General features: G+C 40.3%; 2 protein-coding genes across 7 annotated transcripts in view; one reads left to right on the forward strand and one right to left on the reverse strand.

Annotated features, from left to right (window-relative positions):
- Nucleotides 1-26,106, forward strand: part of LOC127606352 (uncharacterized) — a 674,358-nt gene that overhangs the window by 608,915 nt on the left and 39,337 nt on the right. The gene's annotated exons all lie outside the window — the stretch shown is intronic.
- opa1 (OPA1 mitochondrial dynamin like GTPase) lies at nt 1,930-24,775 on the reverse strand. Of its 6 annotated transcripts, none has more exons than XM_052074490.1 (30): nt 24,586-24,775; nt 23,152-23,476; nt 21,056-21,152; nt 20,300-20,407; nt 18,069-18,119; nt 16,925-17,001; nt 14,070-14,225; nt 12,526-12,579; nt 12,346-12,450; nt 12,114-12,200; nt 11,700-11,813; nt 11,412-11,492; nt 11,263-11,337; nt 11,085-11,156; nt 10,627-10,726; nt 10,394-10,524; nt 10,157-10,229; nt 9,949-10,021; nt 9,717-9,832; nt 8,363-8,427; nt 7,725-7,801; nt 6,868-7,033; nt 5,886-6,038; nt 5,665-5,773; nt 5,446-5,525; nt 4,574-4,714; nt 4,378-4,494; nt 4,190-4,283; nt 3,892-4,002; nt 1,930-2,003 (listed from the first exon to the last, which is right to left on the reverse strand). In XM_052074490.1, the coding sequence occupies exons 1-30, from the start codon at nt 24,663-24,665 to the stop codon at nt 1,939-1,941; spliced, it is 3,153 nt and encodes a 1,050-aa protein (XP_051930450.1). In that variant the 5' UTR covers nt 24,666-24,775; the 3' UTR covers nt 1,930-1,938. The 6 variants fall into 6 exon arrangements, with proteins under 6 accessions (XP_051930450.1, XP_051930449.1, XP_051930453.1 ...); XM_052074489.1 differs by having other exon boundaries at nt 14,070-14,228; XM_052074493.1 differs by lacking the exon at nt 18,069-18,119 and having other exon boundaries at nt 24,586-24,774.

Consider the following 26,106-nt stretch of genomic DNA (forward strand, 5'->3'; position numbering starts at 1 on the left):
TAGGCTGCGGGACGCCCCGCGACCCTTGTGAGAATGAAGCGGATCAGAAAATGGATGGATGGATGGGTTTAGGTTCAGTATTGTTACTTGACAACGTTCTAGCATTTTGTCGACAGTACTTCTATTCATTGATAAATTTATTGATTCATTCAATGGTTAATACTTATGAATTCATAATTAACTTATTAGTTTTCACTGTCTATTTTGTGTGACTCCTTTTTACTCAATGTTCAAGACTTTGTATGTCGCAATGGCTGTTTCAAAAGTGGTATATCAAGTTGAATTGTGAGACCGCTGCAAACCTACGAAGTCTCAGCTGTCCTAAACTTTAAGTCCAAACAAGGAGAGCACTGATCATAGATGTCTCCCAAGTGGCCCAAGATCACTCTGGATGAACTCATACTAATATACATGAACGACAATATAATCTTGTCTGTGAACTAATGCTAATTGAAACGTTTATAATTTGTGAAAAGAAATCATTTTCATGTGTCAATTTATTATTTTTTTTCTTTCCTTTAAGCACAAATCTAGGAAATAAATAACAAATGTTAGGTCACACCATCTGAACATGACTTTCAACATAGATTATTTAGTAACCATCTCAGAGATTTAGTTTCGGACACGTCTGCTTGTCCTCATACATATGAGACTGTGACATAAGCACCATTTATTCAACATCACCATACCTATTTTATCTTTGGAGCCACGTACACATGCAAAGTAGGAACAGGAATTGTTAGATGGACAACAGTCAAGTGTGGTCCAAATCAAGCTGACATGAGGAAGAAACGCAGATCTGGTCTATAAGCGAAAAAGAACTATTGTGGTTGACATCATGCAAAATATTAGAAACAGCGGTGGGCACTACCACCCGATCGAAAGATACTTTCTTAAACATGTTAAATTAATACGAGTCAAAATTGAACAATTATCTTTGGAAGGGATTGGGTTTTTTGTACTGGTACTATGCACAATTTGTATTGTAATTAAATAGTCATATGTAGCCGTTGTGTTCAAAGTAAACCAGAAAGATTTTCCCTTTTCACTATTAGTTTTATTTCAATATTTTCAAGTTGAACTATTTGTCCAAATTACACACAGACACGCTAACCTTTTATTTTTTTTCCACCAATTGTTTTTACAGATTTAAATAAAGTGAACTATTTCTGTAAAATCTTTTGGTACACGGGAATATGTAATCGGTTGTGAAAATGATGAAAGCATGACGTGGCGATGACACATGCGTACAAAGGAACACATTCGCGCACACACAGATGAACAAACTATGGAATACGAGAGTATATTGTATGGACTTTGTGGGCATAATTAACTAATAAGTGCTTTCTTAAATTTCAGTCCAGCAGAAACGATTCATTAAATAATAATGTGTCCAGATCCACAATTGATTCTGTCCATTATGATACATGGAGATCCAATGTGAAGCCAAGTTTGAAGGGAAAGCACAAACACTTTGGGTCTTTAGTGCAACGAAACAGAATGAATGTTCAAAAGTGGGCAAACAGCCACAAACATGCAGCCTTCTTCTTCCGTGTTGTCATGGGTTTGTTGTATTCCATCAGATTTCACGATGAGAAGTCCTGTCCCACTCTTGACCGGGACAGCTCCCCCAAAAAAGAACAAGATAATTACACCCCAAGTGAAAAGGTCCATCTTTCCATGAATGTCCGAGGAGGAGGAGGGAGCGACGGTGTGAGCAATAAAAGCAGACGAGTCGGCTGTGGCAGACGTGTGTGACATCCAGCAGTCCGATGACGGTCAAATTCTATTCATCAGTGCATTTTTTTTTCTGTGAGGGGAAAAACATTGCCTTTAATTCTCAACAGTTCTGTGAAGCAGAGGGGCAGAACAGACATGAGAGAATCATCTCAAAATAAACGTGATTTTACATATGCCAAAATACTCTACCTGTGTCTTTTATTTCTCCTTGTGTAGCGCTTCGATGAAGGCTTCAAGTTTCTCCTGGATCTCACGAACTTTCTCTGCAAAGAATCAGGATTCCATATTGAGAGAAATCACCAATCTACTTTCTGGGGTAGGTCATTAATTTGTACCACGAGGAATAGGTGAGGTACCTCAGACACCTACAGGGTGTGTTTTGACTAAATCAGGTGACATCGGAGTCATAGGAGCAGAACTCCATCAAAAACCAAGGACAACCTGTACTAATTTCAAAAGCAGGACCAGTCCCCCAAATAGTAGTAAGACCTGACCCAAGAAGAGATGAATGTACTGTACAGTGATACTTGACATACAAGTGATGCAACTTATGCAACCTTTTGAGTTACGAGCCATCGCTTGGATGATTTTTGTGTGTGTGTTGTGAGTCAAAAATGAGTTACGGGCAACCTTCATATGACAAAGCAGGGGAATACCCGACATCACAAGTATAGCCGCAGTAAGAGCCGATGTTGAATTTGCTGGCGAATCATCCTAAATACCGATGCCACTTCGACTATAGCTGTGTTCGTGTTCCTCCATTATTGTTTTGGCTGTGAGGTGAGCGCTCAAACAGAACACGCATGGATGCCCCCCATTGTTTAAAGTTAGCGTAAACAATTGTGTCATACAAACTGCAACACCGACAGCCAAATGACATCCCATAAACACGCCCTTTCATCTTTTCACCAGAGGGAAGAAAATTCAAACTCCCAACCTTTAATGCTCTGTTAACACACTCCGACAAGGTGGCGGGGCATTAGGGGCAGATTACGACACCTCATAGAGGTATTAAGGAAGCCTTTGTGGGGGCACGCCGATAAGTCAAAGGAGCAGGTGTGGGCTAGAATGAAACATGATCTGAGCTCCGCCACAAGTGCGACTGAGAGTGATCCGAGTGGGGGACCACAGGCCCACGTAACTCAATCCGGGCCAATCAGAGCAGGATTACCAACATCTGTCCACATGGATGAAAAGGACTTTAGGAGGTGTACAGAAAGTAGACTGCCGACTGTGGGGATGATCAAAACAAGGGAAAACCCCAGCTCGGGCTTCAGAGCTTAACTTGTTCTGATGTGGCTGACGAGAAAAGTGCTACACAGACTCAGTATAATACTGACATTTTGGGAGGATTTACAATGAAATAATTCAATGGACAAAGGGACAGGAAACAACAGTGTGAAATGAAGTGAACGGGAAAGATTGATCGACCCGGCAATACACGGGACGTTGAATCGTAACTGGACTGTTCTGGTTGGTGGCAAGCACTAAGTTAAGTGTTGATGTGGAAACCCAAGTATTAATTCTCTTGCAGGCCCCAACCACAAGCCCTCCTGAGGCTGTTTTGCAGATCACTAGCATCGGGCCAAAACCTCCAATGTCCAAATGTGGTCAATTTCCTTAAAAAAAAAATACAATTGGTCATTCCCTCTATATTATTTTGACAAATTACTGACCAATGTATAGTTTAAAATGGCTTGCTCTCTTTGATGAAGCAGTGTTAATGGCTCAACAAATGGTTTTTTTTTGGTTTTGTTCTGCTAACTGAAGATAGGGATTCCACCTGATGACAGTATTCGTAACTTAGAAGGGGAAGTGAAAATACATTAGAAAGTATTCTGAAAAGATTGCATTTGTAAACCTAAATGTAAGATACTTGAAAACAAGGGCAGATAAAAAAATCAATTCAAGATTTTTTTTTTTCTTTTTTAACAGACCTTGATTTTAAGGCAATCTTACTCTCATAAAGGATCTTGGTGGCAAAGGCTAATGTTATTTTAACTCTACCATCTTGCACATTAAATAAAAAATAGTGTCTTCTTTAAACATGACCACCTGGACAACTCCTGGAATTGTTGCAATGTTAGACCCTTCAAAAAAAAATAAAAATAAAAAATAAAAAAGTACAAATGAGTTAAAATGATGTCTTACTGAGATCCTCGGCAAGCTGGACTCGGCGGCCAGTGATGAGCTGAGATTTCTTCTCTGTGTCTTCTCCAAAGTCCTCTAGCACCTCTTTAACATTTTTCTCCAGTCGGCGCACTGAGGAGAACAAAGAATAAAGAATGAAGTCAACAAGTACAAGACACACCCATAATACATCTGATATTATCTCTAACAGCTACGTTTTGCAACAATCAGTTTCAATCCAAGACTAATTGACAAGTAAAAACTTTGGCCATAAGAGAATTGACGCCCAATATCCAAAAGCTTTTGGACTGGTCTTTACCTTCAGTGTTGGTGAGCTGCTGTCGTAATGTGTTGGCTGTGATGACCAGCATCCTCTGAATTCTCCAGAACAGAACGACATCATTGCATTCCAACTGGGAACATTTGCAACACCACAATTATAGCATGCAATATACAATACAGCTCAAGTGACAATGACAACTTTCTAATGTTTCTTCTTTTCCTTACCTCAGAGTCAACAAAGTGCCTCTGGTAGTAGTAGAAGCCCCTTTTGCAGAGGTTACAATGGGACAGAGCTTTTTGCAAAAAGTGTCGTCGATAGAGCTGATGCCACGTGTCTTTGATCTAGAGTGAAAGTCAAGGTATTGTTACTCAGTGAACATCACGAGAGAATTACAATAAAACGTCGGGATCGTGAGCTCACGAGCACTGGGTCTACTTCGACGGCTCGACCCTCCAGATTCTTCCTGACTGTCGTGACCTCGTCATTAGCCAGGTAAGCCGTGTGCTCATCATGCAATTTCAGCAAGCGCTCAAGCTCTGATTTTGTTTCATTTCGGATATGCTGCAAAGTGAATGACATAGGTGACGCATTTAGATCATGCGGTGGATGATATATTGTCTCAGAAACTACAAACCCAATTCCAATCAATTTGGGGCATTGGATGAATAGAGAATACAATGATTTGGAAAAAAATTCAACCTTTTAGTAAATTGAAGACACAATCGAGACGAGTGATTTAATGTTCCACCTGATAAATTTAGCAAATAATCATCAACTGAGAATTTTATGCCTGCAAATGTTCCATAAGAGTATCGTTTATAAGGAACGTAACACTATCTGTCAAACATTGTAATTGCAAACTGTCCGGAAATGGACCGCCCTTCATACCCACGCATGTTTATTGTTAGGAGCTGAATTGGATGGCTGCATTTTAAATAGAGTTTGAGGTTTGTGATGCTGCAACTTTTTTCATACAAATGTCTCGTATCGATCCACTAATGTTAGTGGCCACACCACATTTATCTGACTTGAATCCAAAATGTTCCCAAAATGACACTGTGGCGTTAGGCTTTGGAACCCCTTCCATTTATGTCGCTAAAATTCATGTAAAGTCTGGGAAAAAATAGGGGGGCCATTTTATTTATTTAACCAAAAGTCGATACAGTAATCCAGCCACCTTTGAAGTTTAGCTGGAAAAGGCTTAGGATAAGGAGAAAACGTTGATATGGTAATTATTGTGATCGACCAAGCTATCTATAAAACTGAGCCACTGAACAGTGCAGAAGCACTACCTGATCTGATGTTCGGGTTTTCCAGTTCATCCACCTCTCCTTCCAGTCTGGACCCACCATGTCTTTGATTACAGTTTCAGCTGCAAAATACAAAATACATTTTGTAAGGGGTTTGAAGTGCTCATTCCATCTTTTTTTTTCTTTCTAAAATTCCACAAAGGCGATCGCTTGTCACATTTCTAATGGAATAAAGCTTCCAGCATGAAGCACGGCACATACTGTCTTTGAGCCGTGACAGCAAGGTTTGTTCCATGAATTGAATTGCTGCATCCCACTGAGGCTTGTCTGTGATGGAACGGTCTTCTAGGGCATTGTGCTGGATCACCCTCTGATGGACACACACCACAACAAGAACATTGTAAGATGTATCATTACAAAAGGCCAGCTGATGTAAATGACCTTGTATTCAGTTAGTCAGAATATGTTGACAATATGTTTACCAGGCTGTCCATGGCACTTTCATTCCACTTGTGCCTCTTGATGCTTTCATCCTTCACGGCCTCCTTCAGCTTGTCAAAAATGTCATCCTGGTCTTTGCCTTTATATTCAGCCATGAAGCGAGCAAACTCCTCCTGCAGTGTCTCCCAAGCAACCTAAAAACAAGATCAGTGATGTTGAGTGACGCTGAAGAAAAGAACTAAAATAACAATGACAAACTCATTGCATCATACCCTCGAAAACTGAGCGGTACCGTATCACACGAATTGTAATCCCACTAAATCAAATGAGTCCTATCATTCCACTTTCAAATAAACCGTCTTTGACCTGCATCTACATACAGTACGTGTTGAAATGTCTTATTGGAGAGATGCACACCCCCGAAATATACTTTATTTGTCTCATGAGAGGAATTAAAGGAATTCTATTCAAGCATTCAGCCCAGTGCCTACATTACATTGTTACAGCGCACAACATCTTTTCAATCCTTTATGCCTATTTTTTAAGGTGATACGAATCTAAATCGAATTTTTTTCAAATCTGTTGGAGCAATTAAATCCCCAAAAGACTGATAAAAATGTTTCCAAAGACAATGATGTTCAGTTTTGATTGGCACACAGTCAGAGCTATCAATTCAACATCTTGTTTAGTTGTTCGCTGCAGTGTACAACTGGATTGCTTTTGGCCATTGCCATTACATTGGACCATTGCATACTTAGAACATTTGGCACCCACAGATTCAACTATACAGTAGTAGCTGCTTTTTTTCCCAATATTTTTTCCCAATATTTGGTGAATATATTTTGGGGGTGGAATGACTGAGTCACCTCCCCAGACAGACAGCCCATCAGAACACATTTTTACACCGTTAAAATTAAAATCCAAATATCAAACCACTCAATCATAGATTTTTTTTTAAATAATCGCATTGTACCGTATCCAAGCACAGCTCAATGAAGGGATCGACATATATCAAGTTTTTACCTCAAGGGCTTTGTGTGGTAGCTGCTTGTCAGTCCACTGCTTCAGTTTAATGTCTACAGTGGTGTTAAAGGTCCCCGAGTCCATTGTTTGTGCAGCAGGTAGGTAGATGTTCTCTATCACGTGTGTGGAAACACGCTCCCACAGCTTCTTCTGCAGGATGGCTTCCCTGTTACCATACAAAATGAAACATGCACAATTCAAAAGATTCAATATAAAGGGTGACAGCATCCAGCTATGACTTGTGGTATTCGATTGTTATAAAAACAGTCATGATATGCTGATGCTAATTCAAGGGTGTTTGGAACCATGAGGAATTACTTAATGATGTGTTGCTGAGAAAACAAGGCCCTATCAACAGAGCCATGGTCGCACTTGACGGTAGATTCCAATACCATGTTATGATCCTGTTCGTGGTTAAGTCTCCCCAGTGTCATCTCAAATAGTGGATGTTGGATAAGTGGACCACCGCTGTTCGTGTCCATGGACCATTGATCAAGAATATTGATTCCAAAGAAATGATAGCTAGCATACTGGGCACAACAACATTACTCGAGTAATCGATGGAATAAGTGATCAGTTAATCAGTTCCTAAGAGATTAGTTTGTGACAGGCCTAACTTTCATGCACATCCACATTTAGTCCACCATAGTATTCCTTCTATTCACATGGGGTTCTTTAAATTCATATACAGTGCCTAAGTAGAAATTGGACCAACATTGTGTAGAGCACCAGTAGCAATACCATCACAAGGCAATTGCCAGCTTTTCAAAAATTTTCATTTATCAAATAAAATGTTTGCATATATTCCTAATGTTTTTTTTTTTTAAATCCATTGGGTTATTATTAAATGATCTTACCAGTGCTGTGGGGTCACTTGACTCAAGCTGATGACTTCATCCAAGATTTCATTCTTGGCCTTTTCATAGAGTTCATTCTGCAAACAGACATGTCCAATATCAGAAAACAAATCCATTCAGTTTATCCATTCATTCATTCATCTTCCTAACCGCTTGATCCTCACTAGGGTCGCGTGGGGTGCTGGAGCCTATCCCAGCTGTCTCCGGGCAGTAGGCGGGGGACACCCTGAATCGGTTGCCAGCCAATCGCAGGGCACACAGAGACGAACAACCATCCACGCTCACACTCACACCTAGGGACAATTTAGAGTGTTCAATCAGCCTGCCATGCATATTTTTGGAATGTGGGAGGAAACCGGAGCACCCAGAGAAAACCCACGCAGGCCCGGGGAGAACATGCAAACTCCACACAGGGAGGCCGGAGCTGGAATCGAACCCGGTACCTCTGCACTGTGAAGCCGACGTGCTAACCACTGGACTACCGGGCCGCCCTCAGTTTATCCATTGAAGTGTTATTTCTAGTACAAGACAGTTCATACGTGGCTGTTTCTTTTACTTGCACTCATGTTAACAAGGTGTATTTCAGAGGAATATGTTGTAATATATTGGAGGTACAATCTGGGGTTTTTTTTTCTTACCCGGTCCAGTTCTCTCAAACGAGGGTAGTTGTTTTTCCACTCCGTCTCCAGGTTGAAGCGGGATGCTACAAGGAAAAAAAAAGTAGAGTAATTCAATTATGATCAAATAATTCATGACAATTATCTTATGACATTTTAGGAAATGCAAAATTATGTATGAAGGTGTAATTTTACAGATGTTCATGACTGGATGATGATCAAGGTTGAAATTTACACTAAGTAGCGATTTGTAATCCAAGAAGCAAGGACAGCACAGACATAACAGGACCTGACCTTGTGTGTTTCACGGCTATGATGTTATCCCAACTCCTAGACTGCTGCTCATTGTGCCAGATAGACCAAAATTGGGTGATGACTTTCACACTTAACTACCCCCGAAGGCAAAGAGGGATTGGGACCATTACACACTCTTTTCAATCGTGAATGGTTTAGTTCTCATCAATGTGAACACTTCCAACTTTATACAAAGCCACGCATACACCCAATATCAAGCCAGTGCTTGCTTCCTATTCAAATTGGATATTAAGCTAATTACTGGGTTGTGGTGCCACAGTGGCTCTGAACAGGGATGGAGACTCTAAGTGTGATTTGATGAGCTGTGGATCGATACAGCATAAAACAGGCCTATGGGAACTGCAGGAGCACAGCCATAAATCTCTGGTTTTCTTAGCCTGTGATTGTCACAACTAATTGCCACAGGAGGGCAGACCTAACATAGGAAAAGTGACAGGATAGGAAAAATACAGCCACTCAAGTGAGCTGCAAAGGGAAATATGGGGGGGCTGTTATGAGAATGTCCTACTGGCACTGTCAAAGCCAATGGAATAAAAATACCTAGGTGAACATTGAGTTAATGTTAATCAGTGCATCAGTAAAACCTACTTTCAATCCCGATGAATTAATTAACATTTGGTATACAAGACCACAGACATTAAGAGGCCTTGCAAAGAGGTCTCTGTCCATCAACAAGTTGCTGGGTTAAAACTCCCTCATTAATCTTCCATTGTGTTGTATAAACATAATGGGGCTACCTCAACTGTCAAAGTGGAATATCTTTTGGGTTTTTGTTGGAGACCAAATCATTGAGTCTCTTTGGAATGGATGAAAGGATGGTAGTGTAAGCCACCGTGACCTCCTGTTTAGTGATGGTCTTTTCACCTGTGTACAAACCACCTGTCTCCTCTCATAAGAATATGTACATTTTTGCAATTCAAAAGAGTGCGCCTTTTCTATGAGCTTACAGGTAGACAGCTGATTTTTAACCTGAACATCTCATCTGAAAGAGCAAAATTTGTTAAGCACTGTATTTGGTTTAAGAAAGGAAATGACAAACTCACAGTGACAGAGATCCTACCTTTAAAGACATCAGCTTGCTGCTCCACAGACTCTCTCACCATTTTCCAGAAGCAGTCTGAGACAGCCAAACTCAAGTTCTTTGTGGTCACCTGGTGGGCCTTCAACATGCCGTCCCTAGTGACATAGGACAACTGATTGTCAGCGAAGCACTACTCAACGCCATAAGACACTGCATTTAACCTTCTAATCATTGTATAAATGCAAAGAATCACTGCACTGTTTGCGCTTACCGCAACAATCTGGAGTTCTGGAAGAAGTCTTGCTCATAGTCCTTAATTGAGTCAATGCTCTCACCACTGCTTCCTATACATGGATCGGCAGGAGGAGAAATTCAGTCATGACTATATTCACTTATTCAAAAAAAATCAAGGCAAAAGAGAATATCAGATTGGCAAAATCAGCTGATATTGAAATAATGTGTGCCCCAATGGGAATTACCTTTTCCTGTTACGACAGCAAAGTATCCCAGAGCCTTCATGGGAAAGAGCTTGCCCTCAACTATCTGTTGGATCTGAAATAATAAAGAGAGTGATTTTTGTTTTTATACCTCGCTACAGCGAGCATCACATTGTGTTTGGGATGGGTGCCCTCTTGTGGAGGAGCAATTTATAGCTTCTATTTCCCAAACCAAATGGTCTGCACACATATTTGTAACGACTAAAAAGCAGTCTTTACTCTGCTCGGGCTGGCCAGGTTCTTCTCGGCCAAGTCCACTTTGGTCAACACAAAGATGGTCCTTTTCCCGTGGGGGTCCATCTGACTAACCAGATCAGTTACAATGCTTCGCTCTGCATCTACGCTGCCATCTGGATGGAGATAGAGGAGCAAAAGGATTTTCGAAACTGCTCACTTTTACCTGCTAGCTTCAATATAGTCATTTTAATTGGGGATGCAAGATCACAGCTTACCCTGAATACAAAGGATGATTGCATTGGGGTTCTGCATGTAGGCCTTGCTAATCCTGAAGATGGTCTCCTTCGTGTCTGATGCCATGCCTGTCGTCACCGTCTGGAAAGAACATAAGGGAAAAAACACTTAAAGGACTGCACTTTAAAAAAAAAGCATGAGTTGTTTTATGAATTACTGTACTAAAAAGAGCTACAGACAACATTGAAAATCTCTAAGTGGAAGAATAAGTAGCAATTAAAAAAATTAACAAAAATAAAGCATGACTGAGCATGAATGAATGTCTAAAAGCCCTGCGACTGGCTGGTGACAAATTCAAGGTTGTGCTCTGCCTCTGGCCCAAAGCCAGCTGAGATAGGATTCTGCTCACCTGTGACCCTAATGAGGATAAGTGGTATACAGAAAACGGATGCGAGAATAAGAAACCCAAAAAAAAAAAACCCCGCAGAGCTTTACTTACACTGATGACACCTGGTAAATCAACAAGGACCATTCTCTGGATTCCTGGGCCTTTGACATTCAAGGATATTGTCTGTTAATTTAATACACAATCAAATTCACCATTAACCAACACATTTAGATGTCAAACCCAAAAAAAATCTACGCTTTCAGTTCAAATGGCAAACTAATGTACAAACCTCGCAGCTGACAGTTTGTCCTTCTTTAACACTCTTTCTCATCCTCAGCTCAATCTCATGCCTGAGAGCAGCCAGCTGTACAACACAAAAAAGTACATTTCTGTGTACATATGCTAGAGATGGACAGAAAAGGACATTTTGTATCTTACATCTTCCTCCTTTGTCAGGTCAAACTCACGGCCACTGTCCTTGAACAAAGCCACGTGGTGGGGCCCTTCACTGAGTGTCACCTGCAGAAAGAACACGTACTGTGAAATCAAAACTATGAACATGCACACTTTGTTGCCTGAACATTCTCCTATGCACAGATTCTATCAATGTATTTTCAAATACATGTGCTGATGTCATTCATAATTCTCTAGGATATATATGTCCTTTTGTCCATTTATTTAAAAAAAAAACCCACAACAAACCACATTCACTCTGGTGACATGTACCTTAACAGGAGAACGTGTCATCATCTCTCCAGAGCCTCTGGGAAAAATCCTGGCCTGTGCAATCATTTCCAGGACGCTTGTCTTGCCAGCACTCTGGTCACCCACTACAACCACCTTCATAGAAGATAACGGTGGGAGAAGAAAGGTTAGGAAAAAGGATCCACCCCTGGTTTGGATACTACAGAAAGCTAGGACTGATTTTGAAATATTACAAAATAAATCTATAATAAATTACAAATGCAAGAAACAGAAAATAGAATGTGGTCAGGTTTCCATGTTTTTCTAATTGCACACAAATATTTTTCTGATTTTCAAGCTATGAGTCACAACTTTGAATTCAAAAGAAACTATGACAACTGACTATCTTGTCATCACTCAATCAGTAATGAGTTTTAGCAAATGCGTGCATCTTACCCTGGGTAAATGGTCGTGTGTGTTGTAGTTGGCATCATAGTCGGACAGAATGTCCAAAACTTCAGAATACAGATCAATAAGGGATTTCTACAAAAACAACAAGAGACACACATTGAACTTCCTGTCATTTTTGGTGTCATACCAATTGTCCATTCTTAGGTTTTGGAAAAGATGGGAAATACTTGTTTGAATTAGCTGGGTTTGAAACTGTTGTGTTTTTAGTGCAACCAACCTTTACTTTCCTTTGGTGAATCCCTTTATCATCTTTTTGCAGAACCACTTTCCTCAACTCCTTGTTCTCTTTCTCCAGTCTTTCCAACATGCGTTGATACTTAAGCTATGAACAGATGACAGGAAACTGCCGGTCAGCCAGGTCTCTGACAGAGTAGTCCATGTTTAAGTGTGAGTCTACCTGGGTACGAAGCAGGTCCTCTTGGAGCTGATCTATCTTTTCTTTATCCGAGGACTAATAATCAAAGAAGAAGAGGGAAAAAAACAAGGAAAAATGACAAAATAAATTGATGCTTCTTTGTTGAAAGACTTTGGGTCTCCTGCTCAAGCATGAAATTTGACCATTCCCCACACAACCCCTTGTTACATGCAAATCGAGATCGATTCGTGATAAGAATAATTTAAGTGTATGATGGAAGGATAAAGCGAAAGTGGGGGAAAAAAATATCAGGTACACAGTCCTTATTCTGCTAGCTTTTTGTTCCTTTCAACTGAGGTGATGCAAAACAAGAGTTCACACCAAATGACATCAGCTCTTAAATTGATACACAGATCACAAAAACTTTCACAGGCAATTTTAAGAGAAATTATTCATTCAAATCCCATTCAGGTACATATCTTGTACATGTGCAGCAGATTTGTTTTCAAGAATCATCAACAACAGACGGGAGACAGCTCACAGAAGTAAATGGGATTTGGCAGGAAAAGTGTGAAGACAAGCGTCAAAAGTCTGTTAAGTCTTGATGAAATGCACAAGCAGCGGTAGATTGTTGGAATGTTAAAAAATATGAAACAATTACATTTAGAAGTGATAATCTTGCACACTCCTTGACTGCACCACAGATGTTTCAAAAGGTATAGCACACACCATGCAGAGGTTTTCCATTCTTTACCACATGCTCCCATCCAGAAAAAGGAGCGCAATTGTTGAGGATGAGTGGCATCTGGGACCAGACAATGAAGGTCCATATGTGGCTTGCCAACAAGCACAGCATATTGTAGCCTGACAATACATAGGTGGGACTTTGGAGCTTTTTGGGGGGAAAAACAATGGAAACTGGACTTTTGTCTGGACTTTGACTGATGAACAACGAAAGTTGTACATCAGTCCAAAGTCAAAGTCAAAATAGTGAACATATGGGGGAGGGGAAAAATAGGGGGAAAACATTATATATAATTTTTATAATTAATAATACAACTTTTTTAATCTGATTTATAAACGAGGGTAACCTTCACAATATTTGCACAAGTCACCCTCAGTGATGATGTTCCTTATTTACCAATTGATCCACCTCTAATGAAACACATTTAGGCCATATTTAATTACATTTTACAGTATGTGTATTTTTGTAATTGTTTATTAGTGTTTTGGAAAGACACAAGGGTGCCTATATTGCAATGTCAAGCCGTGCCTTTGGCAGCTATCCGGTACTCATCTTTTTAAATTTTCATCCACATTTGGGTAAAGGCCTCGTGATTTTGAGCTGAAGATATTCCATTTTTTCTTCATACTGCCTTGACTCATATCAATTGTGCCACTTGAGGGAAGAAGAAAAAATGTTTTCGAATTGTGTTACTTGAACCATGTAGTGTAAATCTCATCCCACGATAATGCTTTCCATCGAAGAATGTAGTCCACCATCGGTACAAGATTGAACTAGCTGTGAACCTTTTACGTGTTTTTTGCGGGGATTAGGGTGGCTCTGGGCATGGTGGGACCTTCACCTTGCGTGTGTGATGAGGGGGGCTGGGGTTCGGAGGCGGAGTGGGAGCAGGCTCTGGCGGTGGGGGACGCGCATAATTGGCAGCAGCTGCCCGCCGGACCTCCTCCTCATGCCGTTGGATCTGCTGCTGAATAAGAATGAGCTCGCCGAGCAGACCCTGCTGGGGTACGTCATAGTGAGAGACAGGGAGGAGCAGCACAAACAGCAACCAGCCCATGAGGCCATTGCTATATTGCACATAGGGCTGACACATAGCGCACCATTCATTGGTGCTGGTGCTGCTGCTATTCTTGCTTATGCATCATTATTCAGTCAAGGATTCAGCTTTGGGAATCTTGCCACCATCATCAGTGAAACACAAAGTCTGAGGCCAAACTTTGCGAAACTGAAGGCAGGAGAGGTGATTAATACCAGGACCACAATCACCACCTCTCAGCAAGTGGCATCATTATTTTCTCCTCTATAGTCTTCAATGCTCATCACAATAGATGAGCTGCAACACTATCAAAGGTTTTTCACTGCTCCAGATTCAAACCACATTTCAATAGACCCCCCTCCCACCCCCAATAAATGACATCTCTCAACACTGAAGTATGCATGGTGGTAGTGATACGAGAACAGCAGCTCATGAAATTTAGGTCACTCCACCCTCATCACAACCTATCCGTGCAACATCTGACATTGTAAATAAGTAAATAATGTATTAATCTATCGTCACAACATGGACAAACGTCTTGGGGAACACCCCTTCAATGGCTTAATTCGACCTTGTGGACACTGACATACTTCCGACTATGTGAGACTGTGCCCCAGTGCACAAAGCAAGGACGATTCGGGATACTTGACAGAGGTTATAGTCAAAGGTATATATATTGCTATAAAGTGAATGATCGCGCAAAGGCCTCTCGCTGACAATAAGTGACCTCAAATATTGATTAAGTCCTCCTAAAAGAACTTGATCCATGTATTGTATATTGATTCGAGTTGCGTGCCATTTTATGCAAATTATTGCATATGGGGTGGGGGGGGGGCATTAGGGGGAGAATCGCAACATTTTACAACCATTCCTACAAATACATAAAACAAAGGGGGCGGGAGGGGGTAAGAAGGGACAAAGAAGCTGGGATGAAGCAAAGATGACCTGACACATGAAGGCACACCTCAGTAGTGTATATAAAATACTGCCACACAGTGAGTACAATTACGTACGGTCCTCAGTTTGCAACGGGGTTCTGTCAAACCAGCAGCGAAGTAACAAGAATATGTACACAAGTTGATATGCAGTCACGAACTGACACTAACACAGTAATAAAATCAAAATACGGTAAATGGCATACTGGTATATTTGTATAAAAAAAATCAAACAAACAACACTTCCAGGTCATACATATAAAACAATATGGAAAAACAGTCAATATAGTGGTGACTGAGCTCGTCTTTTTTATGTGTAGGGTGACAATGTGTTCTTCCAATGCTGCACAAACTAGTTCATTTCACGCCGTTTGAAACCTTATATGTTAAACCGAAGAACCAACATTTTATCATGTGTGTTCATATTGAATTGATACGCTTACAAACTCAGCACCAGTCTTCCCCATCCATTGACATCTTTTAAATTGCCAATCTTTCTAAACCTGTCAAAATACTGGAGATCACTTCTTTGATTGTTTATTTTCATTTAATTTACATTGAAAACATTCCCTTAGTGATTCATATGCATCAACTAAACTATCAATAAACATGACATAAATGAAAGGTACTGCTCCCAAACAAAATGAACATTTCTCCCTGAAAATGTCAACAAAATCCGGCAAACAGTATTTAGTACTCCAGGTATACACAAGGTACGTTGCCTTGTTTTAATTAATTGTATTTTTGGGAATGTCAACAACATGAGTCTTTCTGTTGCATGCCTTATCCCAATGTCACCTCTACCCTGAAAACGTTTTGCTGGTGCACTCAGAAATTGAGAGCTAGTGCTGCTGTAATATTCAAACTTCTGGATGATTTCATATTGTGAAATTAAATCACCCCAAGTAGTCGTGTAAAAAAATGATATACTGTACTATCATTTGACGAATAAAACAACTGTATGGAACGGAAATGAAATCAAACTCATGGCACTTTCAAATGCCATCAGCAGGTGGAAGTGCTCCTCGCAGGTGAAAAAAAAGTCACTGATGCCGAATTATTTGCTCACCAATTAATATCGGGGTACATTGGCCAGTTGTGCCCCACACAGTCAGTTCCGGGGTGTAACTGTCACCCATCAGAACGGAGACGCAAAATATGTGAAATGATGTTTCACTCTCAGGTGGCAATAGACTTACAAAAACCTTTGGTATGTGCAAGACGAAGCAGTCTTAAGACTTCCCGACAATGTGTACTGGGCGAGACAGGGAACAAACGCCCACACGTGCAGGGGTGTTCCACCTGTAGTTAATAAACTTCCATGAGTGCATGAATGGCAGTCATTGGGAGAATCTGCGCAGGTAGAAAATCGCACAGCTGTACGGCTTTTCTGACTTTAGTTCGTAGGAGAATATGTCCCTATAGGGACATTTAGCACAGACTTGGTAATGTCCACAAGTGTGTGAGGTCTCAGGTTTTTAAAAATCTGGACATTTGGAAAGAAGCAAAAAAATGGTATGTGTTAATTTCTCCACAACGGGCAGAAAACAAGTGTGAGCATGATAACTTTGCATCTATAATAATGGCTGCTAAATGTCATCCATGTTCACAGCCAAAACAAAATATGATTGTGATTGAAGATTTTTCCACCACCCATCTTGGGGATTTGGTGAGCAAGAAGAGCCAAGTAGGAGGCAGATATGTGAAGCTGGGGGGTGAACTTACCTTTTTGTAGTGCTTGTCATCTTGTGAGGCTGCTGTAGAAGCATCTCTCGCTTTTAATGGCGGTTCTCCCGAAGTTTCTGACAGAGAAACGGCATTCGTTATGTCTTCGAAATATTTTCTGGTAATACATAGGTGATGATGTCCTTTGCCAATTGTCAAATGTGTGGAAAATCTTGCAATGATATATCCAATACAGTATATCCAATATATAGATTATGAAAGGTTAAACATCTTAAATATTTCAAATGGATACATAGTGTGGTAATTTGCATCTGATGAGTTCCAATAAAAGCATCCCATTATATGATTCTGCACACTGGCTGTGAGGCAATCGTTTAACAACATTGTACGTTTAGTGAGGTTGTAGTTCACGGTTGTCAAACTATAAATGCAACATTAATCAAATCATTTTTGTCATTCCGTTCAGCAAGTTATTTTCACAATTATATAAAGCATATGATCAAATACAAACAATTTATGTAGGTGGCAACAGAAATGTGCGGCTATTTTTGTGGGGAGGGGATGGGGGGGGGTGACTGAAGCAATGTTGATAGTAAATGAATACAAGTCACATGCACTGACCAAGAGAAAATTATGCCAGATTTTTTTGTGTTTTTATGACTCAATGCAAAGGTGTTTCACCTCAGTAAAGTATGCAAAATTTGCAAACATTTGAGCATTAACTAAAAGCGGAATGAGATTGTGCAATTAAAAACACATCTTAAAGATCGGAAATAGAGAGGGTGGAAGTCAAAGGAGGCATAAATACACTAGTTTGCAAAGGTTAAAAAAATATGGAAAAGGAAAAAAAATAAGGGGAAAATGTGTTTACATTGAAGACATGTTTAACTAAATAAAGAGAAGCTATACATGTTCAATGGGAATTGGGAATTGAATTTCAAGTCAAGTAGGAATGCTTGAGACTTTGAACATAAGAGTTATACTTGGCGCATTGAGAAAACCACTGCACATTAAATTAAGGACCTGTATTGACTGTTGATAGCAGTTAAATGGAGGCCAAGATTTAAGCATGGCAATGACTTCCCAAGTAGGCAAAACCACACAAAATGCTGGTTAAAGGGGAAAAAAGCAGCATAAAGAAAATAGGGAAGCGGGTAGCACTTTTGAGTTTTGGTGTACACACCTAACAGAAGCAGACCAGAAGCTCCTTTGACTTCACTACCCAAACTCACACCTGCGAATAATGTGGAGGAGGACAGAGGGGCAGGGGAGCAGGAGAAACATCAGAAAATAATGATGAAAAGACAGAAGCAGAGGGATGATGGTCAATGCAGGGCCACACTGAAATGATGTGCAAAACAAAACATGCTTGAGCAATTAAGTGGCATAATTTACTTGAATCAAAACGTGCATTCGGTCCTAAATATTGTATTCTGATGACTGTAAATGTATATTAATGGCTTGAAAAGTACAAAGCATACTTCAAGGTGTAAATATCGTCGGTGCGGACGCATGTCCCCAACAAGCTGACTACACACTGCATCTGCTTGCTTGAGGTAGTTTCACATTTAAAGTGTGCTCTATCTTGTTTGTGGATTTCTCTCACATTCACAAGTCTCATATGGAAGACAAAGATCCATGTTAACATGATTTGAAGCAAGCCCCCAACTGTCAAAAGAATCACACTTTCATTATCATGGATGTGCAAAAGCAATGTTAAAGTATTCTGTAAAACATTGACTCTACACTTGGCCAATTTGGCCCAGGAACAGATTCATTTCATTACTTCCAATGGGGTAAACAGGTTTTGAAATCGGAACAAATTGTGGCGGTGGTATATTAAGATATTTTGTTATGTTTTCTTTAATCAATGTATATCTTCTCAGTGAAAAACTGCTTTGGGATGATTGCATGACTTGGTGACTTGCAACTTCAGAGATGGACTCTGGAGCCTGCTTTGACGACTTCAGAGATAAACTATTTAGCCTGCTTTGACGACTTCATAGTCTGCTTTGCTTGAATTGTCAAAACTTGATTGTGATCAATGCCACTTGATTACACAACAAACAGTGTGGCGTAGGGAGGGATGAGAATGGCCACTCACCCCTCCCAATGCACACACTTTAGAGGATAAAAGGAGGGGAGCGATGCTCCTCAGCAGAGTCCACTGTGGGTTAGCGTACGAACGCCCAGCTCGTATTGAAGCTCACTCTGCTGAGGGTGTTGGCTCTCCACCCTAATGGCATACGGTAAGAGTTCTTTAGCTCCATACAACTTGTTTGAACTGTGTTATCATTTCTGTGTGGGACCAATAAAGTGCCTATTGTTGGTAGCCAGAAGTGTCTTGTCGTTATTTCTGAGTGCCTATCTCCGACGATCCTTTACAAAACTTGATATTCATTCAAATTGAGTATCAGAAGTGTTTCAAAACATTTTTGGCGTTGTCGGCAGGATCACTGGAGAATACATTCAGAAATGGCTTGTTGTTTTGTTAGAAAAATGGGTGTTATCATTTCTGTGTGGGACCAATAAAGTGCCTATTGTTGGTAGCCAGAAGTGTCTTGTCGTTATTTCTGAGTGCCTATCTCCGACGACCCTTTATAAAACTTGATATTCATTCAAATTGAGTATCAGAAGTGTTTCAAAACAGGCGGTCCAAGCAGGGTTGTGATGGACGGTTAAGCTTCGACTGCATCTTGAATGAGATTGTTTAGGCTCATTGAGCAGTTTGCCACCACAGCCATCAGATCAAGCCCACAAAAAGCAAAGCAGCACATAGCAAATTACACCCTTGTGGTGTTTCTAACTTAGAGGACTTCATACTTCATTTTAATGACTGCAAGCCTCGGCACAGTGCCTGCCATATTGTAAACTTCAATATAGTGGTCATACCTAATCTGCTCTGAGGCACTGGTTGACGAACCTTGCCTGCAAGCTGAATTCTTACGGTATTTGTGAGTTCAGAAAACCTCGAGAATCCATCTTGTTCCGAGCCCGCTGATATTTTCCAAGCGGAACCACTGGTGGGGTGGACCAATAACAAAGCAACAGTGTATTTGGGAGCGAGATATGTGGCTGTGATGAAAACAAGAAGCGTCGAGGCCGGGAGAAACAAACCAAATGTGGTGACAACGGGGGACAAATGCACAGACACTGCAATTAAATAATTAATACCGCCCTCGATCCGTATGTTTGGACTGCAAAAATGACAACTATCACTCAATGCCTTGATGCAATCCGTACAAATCATCAAGATGACCGCTGGTCAAAGCAAGGCGCAAATCAGTGACGACATCCTCATCTGTTGCCGTGATTACCCCCCCACCACCCCACCCCAAAAGGTGTTCAACCATCAAGTTTTGTGTGACATTCTAGGAGGATGGATGAGGCATGTTTGAGTCTCTCATAACTCACCAGAGGTCAGGAGACTTTTGATGAAAGTGAAGTTCTCTCCTATCTTGTCAAAGTCAGGCAGCAGTTTGGCTATTTCCTCCATCTCCGGTAGAGCTTTGGAAAGTTTCTCTGAGGACGAAAACATTGACAATAATGAATTCAATAAAATGCAAGCATAATTTTGTCATCAATGACAAAATTATTATGAGAGTCACTACAGTGACTGCAAGCCTCGGCACAGTGCCTGCCATATTGTAAACTAGTCACTACAGTGACTGTCTCACTGTAGTCCGAGTTTGCTTTTGTCTTTCACTCAAGTGCAGTGTTTCACAACCACAGTAGGGGTAGGAAAACAGTCAATGTATAAAAATGTATTTCCAATATGACAAGTATATATTGTCTGTCATTTCATAAGACCGTTAATAAAATGGTCTTTGTGTTTGACAACTTGTTTCTGAGAGACAGCGGCCTGTGACAGCTATGATAAAACCACAACAGCCACGTGTCAGCTCCATTGTCTCAAAGCTCAGAAAAAATAATGAAAAGAAAGTAAAAGAGTTACAGTGGGTGGGATTATTATTATATTATCTTGTTAACAATTTTTTGCAATGATATTTAAAGTTAAATATGCCTCTTTAAATAGGACACATTGAAAGGGGTCTGGTTCTTTGTGGGTTTCATATAATACAGGTGTGCTACGACAAAAGAATTCAGGGGTACACAAGACAAAAAAGGCTTGAAGCCACCGCTTAAGAGAACAAAAATGGAAACACTTACCCAGATCTATTTGTTCACTGAGTTCCCACACAAAGTCAGGAATGACCCAGTTGTATTCACTAAAATCTGGCAGCATATCCTTCCACTCGTCATAGGTCTGTAATTATATTGACACAGGTGAGCAAGCTTCATACTAAAACTTAGAAGAACAATAAAAACAAAGAACAATAATGTTAGATTTTATGATTAGCGTCTTTTTTTTTGTCTGGGTGGAGGATTTCTGTAAGGCAATAAGTACATTGATTACTCAACATGGGTTGTAGACAAGTTCTGAGTGGGTTGCGAACAGAGAAAAATTGCTCACAAGAAATATAAAATGGGTGCAGGGGGTGAAAAAAAAAACGTTGCATTGAGTTTTCTTGGATAGGCAGATTGGCATAAACGAACAGCGTTAGCTTTTGTTTGGACTTGCCCATATTTTCACTTGTCACATGAGGTATGACCAACTGCCTCCATTACAGAACATACATACATATATATATATATATATATATATATATATATATTAGAGCTGTCAAACGATTAAAATACTTAATCTAATTAAAAATGCAACTGTCATAATTAACTCAAATGAACTAAAAAAATAATCGTGATTACTCACACATTTTTTATCGTTTCTGAATTTCCTTTTACATTTTTTGTCCTATTTTTCCCCATTTTAATGCTCTCATCAACTTGGAATCATGAATCAGTTTTCTATGTGCCACATGCAAATATTTACTGAAATAATTTTGATTTTCAATTTTACATGAACATTTTTCACTTGTAGCAGTTATTCACACATAATCTCTCACACAATATTACTGTCCATCAACAACAATGAAAAAAATATTTTGTCACACAACAGCTGCTTTAACAGCTCTTTTTATGGACTCAAAACAGAGCAATATAACATTATAAAGTGCACATCTAAGGTAAACTAGTACTCAGCATATAGTGGATTTAAGCCATGGTTGCATACTTCGTTTTTCTCAAGTTTGCTTTGAACACAGCAGTCAGGCTACGTTGATTCTGTTGGTCGTTCTTGCGCGGAAGTCTCTCTACGGTTTTGTGTAGACATCATTTCGGATGACTGCACTTGGTTCGATGACAACACTGAAGATGTTTTATTTTCGCTAGGTCGCTACCACTGCACCACTGAACTTCACCGTCACTGTCAGATGAACACAGAGAAGCTCCACCCACTCTATTTATATGGACACAGAACACTGTAACCTTCCACACAAAATAGTTCCAAACAAGTAACAATTGCATCAGTGGCATACATCGTATACCTGTATGATACAGGTGACTTTGATCTTGCCAGTGGATCAATTTAACTTTGGAACTTTTTAAAAGTAAACTTTCCAAACTCTAAGTTTTCGGTGTCTCGCGCTGCCGTGGCTGGCAAAACAAACTTGCGTGGACCTATGCAGCACCCTTGATGTTTTGTTTCTGGTTTATTTATAGAGCAACGTAACCTCCGCTGTGACGTGTGCCGCGTTAATCCCGTTCAAATTCATTTAAGTTAATGCCAATAAAAATGCGCTAAACTGACAGCTCTAATATATACTGTATGCTGTATTTTTTTTTTAACGTAAACCCCCTACTTTCGTCCCACCCCGTCGACTACCTTCCATATGACACGCTAAAACAGGCTGTGGGCTGGGATACTATATGATTGGGAATGGTGATATTATGGTGACAAGCTGTGAAGGTATTTATTCAATCAGATTCGGTGCAAATATGTGTGACAGCAGCCAATCACAGTCCAGCTGTTCGTTATCTCCTGTGGATTGCAAGTAGAAAGCGCTTTGTTACAGCTGCCGCTGTTGTGGAAGCGCTATATAAATCAGCATAGATTGGATTGGATTGGACTACATTTAAATGCCCTTGTACCCTACAGACAACCCCCCCAAGCCGCCACTGCCCCTCCCATCCCCACCGTCAATGTTTGCCGATCCACAAAGGGGCATGTACCGTACTTGTTTGAACTGGTCCGTGGCATGAAAAAAAAGTTGGGGAATACAGCTCTAAATTACAATCAGGATCTGGATGAGAAGTAGAGATAAGAGGTGGATACCATATAGATACAGATATACAGACCAAATGCGTACCTTCTTCGCCGTGTATCCTCCTCCCACTGCACTGCCAAGCAGAATGTATCGCAGCTTCAAAAGCCTCGCAGCAAGTCGGGCCACCCAGAAGTTGCGCTTCTGTTGGTAGCTACGCCCTCCAGATCCCGGTGGCGGCTTTGGTGGCCGCATGGGCAACCGTGACATGGAGGTGAAATAGCGGGCCGCTGTGCGATGAGGTGGACGCTGAGAGTTGGTGTTTCCATAGTAACGGTGGTGGATGGCACGGTACAGAGGGTGTAGCTTCTGAAGTGGTATGCAAAATCTCACCCCTGTCCTGGTGGGGACCAGACTCCTACATGCCATGCTAACAAAACAGAACAAATGGGCTTGATTCAAAGCCACCGTAAACATATGCAGTATCAGGTTTGGATTAACTAAGTCTGTCAGGCCTATTAAACTTCTCACTATTGCACTACAAATGCACTAAAGCTCTATTTAAATAATGCTGTATTGTATTGCGTAAACCTCGCGCAAATGACTACATATTTCACCTTTCAAATTGGGCAATTTTGAACTTTCCAAAATCAGAAGAAAAAGTGCAGGCTGCTTTTCAAACATTTACATTTTGGGATAAAAATCTTAATTCAGTGACGCTTTCCTTCTATACTTCAAACAAAGCTACTAATCTCAGCAGCTGTGAGAGAATTATCTGTCTGCTGTCAATTTCTTTTAATTTTATTTTACCAAAAGGGGAAAATATAATTTGCCCTAATATTCCCAACAACCCAATATTAGTTTAAATGAATAAAAACACACATAATTTGAAATTCTAAATTTTGTCATCTATGAATCCATTGTTATTACTGTAAGTTTTTGCCATGGGATCTTTCAGCGTCTTTTAAGCAAGTATATTATCAATGATCTAATAATTTTGGTATCGTGACAACACGTGTTTGGGCAGCCTCTGTCATGCGGTTTAATGGGAAATTGTAATCGAAACCTTGACCGGTCCTGAGTGCCTATACAAAAACAAAATCGATCCAAGACATCAATACAAAACGCATGATCGTAAACAACAACTCGAGTTAATGATGTGAAATGTGATCAAGGTTATGCATTGACACGTCATTTACTCAAGTAAAATATACATTGACTATTTTCTGAAGTGTGCAATCATTCGTTTTCTTTATCAAGCACGCTGTTCGTCTGACGAGGCTAACGACAAAATACACAGAGAAAGGCCAGCTCACGGTCTAATTCATGATATTTTACATATTGCTTTGTAAGTCTTAACATACATTTGAACAACTACATATGCATAAATACGTACTCGGAAATCTAGTAAGAAACAATTAACAAGGCTGTTTTCTGAGACAGTCGGGCAGGCGAGTGCTGCTTGTCTTTTTTCACCTCATCGTAGACGACTGTCTAATGTTATGATGAAGACCGGTCCATTGGTAAATGTAAACTTACCACGTAACTTTACTCCCAACGCGCAACATGGTGCTGTTGCTACAGGCGAGATGACACAGATGCATTGAAAATTCACACATCAAGCATTCCCCAATGCATATTTCCACAAGATACACCCTCGCCTGTCTCGTTAGCTAAAGGACACAAGCTAGAATGACAGCCCACTTCCGGTATTCCGGTCCTACACACAAATAGGCACTGAAGGAACCCAAAATAGCCTCAGTTCCCTATGAGTTAAAATACATGTACTGTGCTCTAAAAACACCTGAACTGTACTAATCGATGATCTCACGAGTCCCAAAATGAAATATGAAATAATGCAATGACGTTAAAAAAATCATCAAATATTTAATGACTGAAATATCCAGTATTTGAAATAAAGTATTAATTGGTTCAAAATAAATGTTTCACATTTTTAGATTTTTTTAAGCTTTCACTGTTGTCTATGTTTTACATGGGCACACAACATATTTGTCATAATAGCCATTCATAATTAACAGTCGCTACAAGATGTTTACTGTTACTAAAAGTATTGGCAAAATAAGATCAGAGCGGAGCCAAACACTCTTTTCTAAACATGCTTTTAACAGCACGACAGTAGGTCATAGTCACGATCACAGAACTCTTCTTTATTTTTCATCTCTACAGTAGTTCATAGCAACACTGCCACCTACTGTACGGTCAAAGAACAAAGAACATACACTTCACTCGGACACTGAATTTATTTGCCCAAGCCACGCTGAACCGCACGCTGAGCCGCGGGGTGCCGAATCATGCCCTACCAGCCCTACTTTGAAATCTGAACCCAATTTCAAAACCCTACTTTGAAACCCAACATCTAATTTAGAACCCTATTGTAATGACCGTCAGTAGCGGAGAGAATGATGCTCGCAGTCGCTGATACTTATTTTGTTTATTAAAAATGGTGAATAGTAATAAACACACGCATTCAAAGGAGTTGCCGTTAGCCACAACTCACGTCCAAGCGCTCCTCACTCACTACCGGAGCCAATATTCTCCCAACCTGGCTCCTCCCCTCCCTATGACGTCACACAAAATACAAGAACCTTATCCTATTTTAAAACCTGTGCAGTGATTGGTAGTTGTCCTGAGTCGATACCACTCATTCCCGAGCTTGATGTCCCCTCAACATGCTGTATATACACAATTAGTGTGCTGTTCTGTTGAACAGGTGGATGCCGGGGTCACCTCGGCTCAATCTTCAGCTTGTTTCTGTGTCCAATCGAGGGTGGAATTGTTGAGCTGCATTGACAGTTCATTACTGAGCAGAGCACTGTTCTTATGCAGTAATGAGGACTGGAAATGGATGTTTAGTGGCGTTCTTGTACTGGAGCTCAGATTGCGCAGCCATAGTTACTTTAATGTGTTAAAATAAGAATACATTTTTATACAAGGTGCCCACTGATAAAGTCGAGGGACGGCAATATTATACGTAGTAAAATTACCTTGTTCTCAAGTTCGGCATCACACTTGTGAAATTGGACTTGGTGCTTCCTAACT

This window comes from Hippocampus zosterae, chromosome 8 (assembly GCF_025434085.1).
Source record: "Hippocampus zosterae strain Florida chromosome 8, ASM2543408v3, whole genome shotgun sequence".
Taxonomy (NCBI): domain Eukaryota; kingdom Metazoa; phylum Chordata; class Actinopteri; order Syngnathiformes; family Syngnathidae; genus Hippocampus; species Hippocampus zosterae.